At 43.3% G+C, this 8,478-nt stretch overlaps 1 protein-coding gene across 1 annotated transcript; it reads right to left on the bottom strand.

The window, feature by feature from the left end:
- Positions 1 to 620: 620 nt before the first annotated feature.
- On the bottom strand, positions 621 to 5,869 carry LOC119324025 (CTL-like protein DDB_G0274487). The gene is made up of 6 exons (XM_037597747.1): positions 5,082 to 5,869; positions 3,154 to 3,337; positions 2,838 to 3,062; positions 2,623 to 2,739; positions 1,561 to 1,794; positions 621 to 1,190 (listed from the first exon to the last, which is right to left on the bottom strand). The coding sequence occupies exons 1-6, from the start codon at positions 5,657 to 5,659 to the stop codon at positions 981 to 983; spliced, it is 1,548 nt and encodes a 515-aa protein (XP_037453644.1). The 5' UTR covers positions 5,660 to 5,869; the 3' UTR covers positions 621 to 980.
- Positions 5,870 to 8,478: the final 2,609 nt, after the last annotated feature.

The raw sequence follows: 8,478 nt of genomic DNA, 5'->3' as shown, positions 1-8,478 counted from the left end.
ATTCAATATATCTCCAAGGAAAATAGACGTGCACAATTGTGAGCAGTTATCTTGTATATTTATTTTTCCAAGGGAAAGTACCCTTGTATATATAGACATGCACAATATGAGCAGTAAGTGCTCTTGTATATATGCAAACCAATCTATGATTTGATGGTTAGGAGAACAATGGTATACCCGGCCCATCAGGGATTCAAGTCCTAATGCTTTTATTTTTCTAAGTTTATTTCAGGATTTTCACAATGCGCGTTCAGTTGGAAGAGTCTGTCGAAAGTACTCTTATGTGCCTGAGTGAGAGTTCATTTTCCTTTGGCTCGCCAAGAGGAAAAGACCCATGGTGAGGCTGATTTTCTAACACGCCCTTATCGCGGAACCGATTCATTAAGGTTCAAGTTGGTCATATTTTCCTGAATTTATTTCAGGCCTATCGGTCATGCACATTCGATAGGAGAAGATGTTCCCGTCAACTACAAATGCACTTGTATCGACTTCGTTAATCTTAAAATGCTGTACTCGTTTCCTTCAAAAAAAAATGTTGTGCTCGAAGGTCCTCAAAGAGGTAGGGTGTTCAAAGAGGGAGGGTGTGCGGACGTGCGTTCACAGGATTGATTGAAAGAATGTGCGTGTATGCATCTGCCTTTATATACCGTGTTAAAAAAAGTCAAATAAACCCCAAGACCTGAAACAGATTTGAAGTTCTTTTTCTGTTTCCCCCTGAAATGCTGCTGACACAAGGCAACAGAACTAAGCAAAAGGTAGCATTGCAAATTTACATAATTATGAACATACCCCACGCAAAGAAGAAGAAAAGAATGTACATACGACTGCCTGCTAGGGAATATTGCTTTTGAAGGCCTCGAAGATTGCTGGGGCACTTCGTTCTCTATATTTTCATGGCAGGAGGATCCAAAACAACTTGTTCTGGAAATGGCTGCTGCCCGTTCAATGGTTTGACAAAAATGACGTATCTGACATGAGATTCAAATACTTGATGTATCTGGCAAATGATCAAGCCGACCGTTCAGTATTTGGCGGGCTCTGGAGCTTCGGTACTGCAGTCGCTGGTGCAGTGCTTCTGACATTTGCTCAAAAAATTCAGGATCCCATCTCTGAATTAGAAGAGGGTCCTCAGCATAGCATATGTATATTGATGTAACTGCGCTTTCAACAACCACGACAGCTAGCCCAACCTGCAAAATAAAGCGGCTCTCAGTTCTGAATAAACTCTGCAGGAAATATTTAACTCGAAATATCAATAATAGATACTCCCTCCGTTCCTAAATATAAGTCTTTTTAGACATTTCAAATGGACAACAACATACGGATGTGTGTAGACATATTTTAGAGTGTAGATTCAGTCATTTTGCTCTGTATGTAGTCACTTGTTGAAATCTCTAGAAAGACTTATACTTGGGAACGGAGGGAGTACTATTCATAAAATTCAGTCATGCAGCTCCTAGCAATACCCTAGGAGTTTCTACTGCAAGAAAAATACATAATCCGGGAGGCCCCTTTTCTAAAACACTTCAATCAAAACCGGATACTCATGTAAGCACTTACCAGTATCATGCCAATCAGCATAGAGGTCGAGCCAACCATAATTGCTTTATCACGTTGTGTGAAATATGTCCAAACACCAGTACAAGTTCCTGTAATTAACCCACCTAATATTGTGCTCATCAAAAGAACAGCACCAGAACAATCATAAGCAATAAGTGCTTCAATGCCAGTCGACTGGAACAGCTCCCAAGCATCCCTAGCTGAACGATTGAAACTCTGTCCGTTGACAGCTATCTGAAAGTGAAAAACAGTGTGATACAAGTGTATAATGCAGTAGTAAGCCCGAAACCATTGTTTAGATAATGATCAGCAACTTGATTGATATCAATAACCAATACTATGAAGGAACAAATCATTTCTCCATACAAAGTTTTACCAATTCGAAAAGAACAAAATCAGCGATTTGCTTCGCAGTCACATGCTTTGGGTATCAAGATTCCTAAGGACGGGAATGAGCCGACCCGCTCTGGCCCAGACCCGGTACCCGTTGGCCCCTCTGCTTTCTTCAGGGACATGATGCCTGCCCAATGATCCAGTGGTGACTGGCCTCATATCCCCTTGGGTAACATGGTCCGACCCATTTTAATACTAGATTCATATAAAATAGGGAGTAGTAGTACAACATCTTCTCAAACAGAATCATTTATCGGTAGGAATTTTAGCATGTCTAGAAAACAAGCTATTTCTAGCATGAACACGCTTAGCACCATAAGTTAGCATATTTGCAACTCTACAACAGAGGCAATTTTGGATCAAGATTTAAATTTTTCCTATAAACTGGAATGCTAACAAAACTTGCAAAGGTGTATGCTATTGTAACGACATAATACATCTTGAGCAATTAAATTTGTGTCGAACCGCTTGTCCCGATGGGCCGTTCGGGGCAGGCTTCCCTGGCCCAGTTTTCATGCGAAGCTGCTATAGTTTGAGGAAACATGAAAAAAAACATAGTGCACAAATATGCATGGCAAAACTGCAAAACACAGAGAACAGACTCTTTTAACTTGATATCTTATACATCCTGAGAACTTCTAAATAGATAAACTCATATTTGCAACTGACCTGTACATATGCATATTTGTTGAAGAAACGAACAAGCGTCTCCACAATATGAAAGAAAAAATCAACACAGCACAGAAGACACTCGTTGTTGCCAATTTTAGAACGAACTCCTCTAATCTGAAATTAAATATAAAGAATGAAAAGGAGTAAACAAATGGCAGGCAATTAATTGATAAAATTTCACCCCAGCTAACTCTAGCCAGTAAGTCACAGACCTCCCAACGTAAAGTCCTAATGGCAGCCGTAAAGAGTGATCCATAGCAAATGCTTCCAAAAGAAGTTGTAACAGCATACTGAAGTGACTTTAGAAGTGGTTTGGGGGGCATCGACGCAGCAGCTTGTCCACCATGAATGAGAACAAGGAACACCATTCCTGATACTATGACATGGACTGTATTACTAAGGACAGCTCCAGTCCAAAACAAACTGACTGATAAAGCCTGCAAATTGCAGGATAATTATTAGAAAATATCTAAAAGCAAAGAAAACATTGAAATCCAACATAGAATAATGGCAACAACTTGCCCTCACCAGAACAAGCCACCATTGCCCACAATTCGGTATGGGCATAGCAACAATGCCAGAAACTCCGAAGGACCATAATGCCATCCAACAAAGCATTACCAGTACAAATGCATATGCTACTCTCATCACATCTGGAAGTTCCCAGACCATCTTTATTGCCTTTTGCAGTACTAGCATTGTAAATGGAAATCTAGCAAAAAAAAGGTTAATTTTCAACAAATATATTACTCATGACTTCATGAGAATAAAATCGTTCTTTTTTTTATTTTACCACATAATTAAAACAGCAATAAGGAAATTAACAATACTGCGATCAAGCAGAAGTCAGCTAATGGACAGAATATCTTCTAGTACAGCAGGAACTCTGAGACTAAATTGAGAATTTGAGATGCAGAGGCTGGGGGTTCCAACCTCCTTTTTTAAAAAAGAAAAAAAACTGTCTAACTGAGGTTCCATGTTGTTATCAAATACATGCGGAAAAGATTATCTCCCAGCAGAACCTTCGGAACAACAGTCATCCAAAAAAGAAAGGCATGATGTTTTCTTCCTAAAAAAAGATCAACTGACAAAGCAAACTACCCAATACATGATTATAGCAAAAAAGATATATCCTGATCCAAGGATGGCATGAATGATTAACAGGATATCTACACTAGAATTCTCCGCTTTTGAATCTAAACAAGATCCACAGCTTTCTTCCAGAGACCGTCATGAATTGCAAATAAGCTGCCATGCCACTTTCATATTAAATAGAAACTTAAGATGCTTTAGAACAAAACTGAACATCTACTCTGTTAGAAAATGACTTAACTGGGTCAATAACAGAGGAACCACTTGCTTCCAAGTTTCTGCTAATATGATTAATATAGGGTAGTGTGCAAGATAATACACCCAAAATCAATGGGAGAAGTTACTGATTACTAGTAGAAATCAGCATCAAGTTTGATACTGGTTTGATGTGCATAGCCAGTTAGACACCCAGTACCAACTTCGTGGCTTCATCCCACTATGATATTGTTTACACGCTAAGGTAAAACTCAATAGCATGTTGTTGTCATGCCCAAATATTTTGGCTTCACAATCCACCCAATTTATATGCAAGTTTTAAGGCTAAGATACAAGTATTCGCTATTCAGGCCTATTAGTAAATTAGTAAACTCCTACACCACATGCATCTTTCACCTAAAGAATGCATGCACCAACTTGTTCCACTGAGCAAAGCTGCATTTGGAAAGTATACCAATATGCTAACTCAACCCCGCATATGTCCAATAATGACAATATAGCAATAGTTAAACAAGCTAAAATGAAATTCAACTGACTTGTCCAATGCAACTGATTAAACTTGTACGCAAATATAGGGGCAGTGCAGCTATTCCACCATACTACACTTGCTGATTTTACTGGCTTTCCTTCCATACAACTATAATAACATTAATATTGAAACAAGATTGACGTTAAATCGTTCAAACATATAGCTATCAATGAAGCCTGCTTATTCGCAAGCTAACCATTTAGGCATGCACCCAAATGATGATAAGATTCCCTGAACCATAGTTTTTTGTTCAGCTATATTATTTGGTAGGTACTACGAACAAAAGCAGCACAATGCTTAAACTGTGAATTTCCCGTTCAAATCACGTAGACTCCAAAGCATATCACCAAAGAAAGCACTGGACTGCTTGCACACACTAGAGTGGAGGCATACAGCCATATGCGCACAAGGGCGTTCACACTGTTTGAAAGGGGGATGAGAACAGACATGAATCAATCCCCTAACATAATTCTCAAGCATGGTTTCTTCAATTGTGCAGAAATTTACTTGTCTTGTTCAATGTCGGTGTCACGTCCTCACCCAATACAGTCCAAATTCACTATATGAAATTGCCAGAATCCACAAAGGAATTCCGAAATGCAGTTGAGGTTGAGTGTACCTATCAATCACTGACATGACGTACAGGAAGTGGAGCGCAGCGCCTACAGCGAGCGCCACGCCCCAGAAGGAGTGGTTTCCCCAGAAGCAGAGCACGCTGATGACGGCAAGGTACGCCGTGAGGCTGTGCACGGCGGCCCGCATGAGCACCCTCCCCCCGTCCTTCTTCCCGGCCGCCGCGGCCAGCCAGGACCACGCGAGCAGCGTCCCCACCGCCCCCGCAGCGCCGTAGTACTTCCAGTACGTCTCCGTCAGCTCGGGGGGCAGCGCCTTCTCCTTGGACACGCCGACATCCGACCCCGGCGGCGCGACTGCGGCGGATGGCGGGGCGGCGGTGTGGTTGGCGTAGCGGTCGATGTTGAAGCGGTCGGCTACGCGGAAACGGTTGAGGCCGGCGAGCGCGAGCGCCCCGCCGAAGACGAGCAGGTGGAGGAGGAAGACGACCAGCCAGAAGACGTCGCGGCAGCGTCGCCTGGGCCACGCCGCCGGCCCCGCTCCCGGCCGGAGCCCCGCTGGCGCCGGCGGCTGGGGGCTAGGGTTCCCGCTCTGGTCCGACGAGGACGGGGAGGAAGACGACATCACGGCGATCGACGATCCGCGCAGAGACTACGACGGGACTAGCGTATGGGGGGATTGGAGTCGAAGAGGGTGATTAGTGGTACTGTATCAGCGATTAGCGTTCAGCAGTAGCGCGGTAACCGTTTTGGGTCATCCAGGACGCGCGGCGACGACTTGTGTGCGAAATGATGGAGAGGCGCGGAGACCACTTGCGCGACTCAAGTGCGAAATGATGGAGACGTCGCCGCGGAAGGAAGTGGGCAGCAGGCTTGGTTCGTCCGGAGGCGGGGCCTTCTGTTGCGTCGGCACGAATCGGAACGGAAGGAAGCCTGGCAAATCTTGGGGAGGACAGTGTTTCAGTTTGCCTTTTTTTTTAATTGCTTGGATTGCTTATCGCATGTGTGTGTCATGTGGTTTCAGTTTGGTTTTCATCGATCCATTGACATGCGAGTACCCGTTGAACTCACGTGTGTTGGCACTGAGATGAAAAAAATATGTAAACATTATTTTCGGACCCGGTAAAATCCGAACGCTTCGGATTTTAAGCATTTCATCCTGAATGTTTTACACATGGCAACTTTAGTTGACGCGAGGTGACAACTTTAGTTGTTAAGACATGGCAACTTTGTCCCAGTTCATTTTTTGTCAGAAAATTATAATATTTGCCAACCTCACGTGAACTAAAGTTGCCATAAAAAACGTTCAGGTTGCCATGCTTAAAATCCGAACGTTCGGGATTTATCATTGCCGTTATTTTAAAGGACCTAGGCTGTATATTAAGTAGCACATGCCGTTATAGAAATACTCATGCAAAAAAATAAAATTGCATTTAAATTCTTGAGGTGCCGAAGCCTACTGCATCCACCGGCCGCATGTCGTGAGCATAGCTCGATGCCGCCTCCGGGCCTCTGCTTTAAGATAGCAAACTTTTTGAAACCTAGGAGCTTGTAGAAGTCGTGCTGGGAACTCGTCGATGCAGACCAGAAGACGCCGACGGTCGCGATATGTAAAGCAAATTGTCGCCCCAGAGAAGAAAATGCCGATAAGGGGCTGTAGAAATTCTGAAGACCATGAATGTTGGTTGAATCCGGGTAGATCAATCGGAAGCCTAAGCCAACTGAATCCCGAAAGACCCGCCGAAAGACGCGGCTCCACACGCCCTCCACTGACAATAAAACCCACCAAAGGAACGAGGAAAGAGCGGGAAGAACATTATTCCCACACGGGGACAACGCTGTCGCCTCGCCGCCCCAAATCAAACTCGAAGACTCCCTAAAAAATGTTAGAAATATGACCTAGAGGCAATAATATAAGTATTATTTATTTTGAAGTTTATGATTGATGTTTATATTCTATTCCATACCAGTTGTGATTCTTGAATCCGTGGAAATCAAGAGGCTCAAAGAAAAACTCATGTGCATGTGTGAAATTATAAATAGTAAAATAGATTTCTAGTCTAGCCTCTATGACTAGCTCAAGTGTTGCATGATGGTTTTGTTTCCTTGATCATGAGCATAGTTAAGTGTGATGATGATGCCGCCAACATTGAGGACATGATGCTAGAAGAACACTTGTGTTGAATTGGCCCAAATTGTATGTTATGCTAGGAGATGATTTCGTCATAAGTCCATAACACAAGAAAGATAACATATGCACAATTGCTTAGACCATGGGAGTACCGAGTCACTTCATACTGGATGATGCACTTTGGGGTTGTTCTAACGTCAACCGTAACAGGGTGATCATAACGACAACTTACAGGTTCATTGAAAATGTATGCCAAGAGACCTGATAGCTTGAGACTAGGATTTTCTCTTCTGATGATGGAGAGACATTCTTAGGGCCTTCTCGATGTGACCACATCTATCAACGTCTCACTATACACAACATGATTTGCTCATGGGGATGCCGGAACACGAGAACGAGAAAAGAGAACAAAACCAGTAACGAGGAGACTCGCATAGTGATCATGTGTTTGACTCACGGGGATGGCAAAACACGAGAACCGGAAAAGGGAACAAAAGTGGTAACAAGGAGACTGCCATAGTGATCATGCATTTGACTCATGGGCAAGTCGATATATCTCACCTCGGTTTGTGTAAAGTATCACGAAACAAAAGTAATAGCATACGCTAGCTATAGGTTCACTCGATATTTATTCGTGTGAGTATAGGGTCAATATGGATGTCCATGGTTCGGTTGCTGATCATTGAACAAAAGGTATTTCGATCATGTCTATATTTCACCGAACCTACAGGGTCACACGCTTAATAGTTTGAGATATGTACTATTTGTGTTAGGAGCTTAGGAGAATATCACCAAAAAAGTTTCCGTGATAATCAAAATTGTTTTCAGAGAGAAGCAAAAGTGTTCAAAGAAAACTGGAAGGTGGAAAGAGCTTTGGAAAGTGTTTAATTATGTAGGAGGGCTCCGAGAATTTTCCCGAACCCCCTAGGATTAAAAGAGGCACCCTAGGCCTTGCCTATAGGGGCAACTGCATGGGCCTTGCGACCCATTAGGGTGCCCCCCTTAGCCTTGGCGCTCATGCCTATCTTGGAGCAGCTAGAGTTTTGGGTTAGGGCCCACCCCATGGTGCCGTGCCAAAAGGGGAGGGTACCTCTTTCCCAAGTCGTCCTCCCATCCCCTACACCTATATATACTCAAGGGGGTGCCCCCTCTTTGAACAAAAAAATCATGTGCATTGAGATTCTCCCTCTTGCTCTCTAATTCTTTAGAAAACTTCTTTTGCCGCGAGGCTGCTCCTCCCTCCTCTAGTTCTCCGATGACGCCTAGTTCTGGAGGGGGAAGCGATGCCAGATCGTCAATCTCGTACACGTGCA

This window comes from Triticum dicoccoides, chromosome 6B, assembly GCF_002162155.2.
Source record: "Triticum dicoccoides isolate Atlit2015 ecotype Zavitan chromosome 6B, WEW_v2.0, whole genome shotgun sequence".
Lineage (NCBI taxonomy): Eukaryota > Viridiplantae > Streptophyta > Magnoliopsida > Poales > Poaceae > Triticum > Triticum dicoccoides.
The sequence above is the reverse complement of the archived record's forward strand: the minus strand, read 5'-3'. Positions and strand labels throughout refer to the sequence as shown.

Coding starts and splice junctions, on each gene's coding strand:
- LOC119324025 (XM_037597747.1), bottom strand. CDS start 5,659: ATGTCGTCTTCCTCCCCGTCCTCGTCGGACCAGAGCGGGAACCCTAGC. Junction 3,063..3,153: donor GGCAATGGTGGCTTGTTCTG/GTGAGGGCAAGT, acceptor TGCAATTTGCAG/GCTTTATCAGTCAGTTTGTT. Junction 1,191..1,560: donor TGCTGATTGGCATGATACTG/GTAAGTGCTTAC, acceptor TTTATTTTGCAG/GTTGGGCTAGCTGTCGTGGT.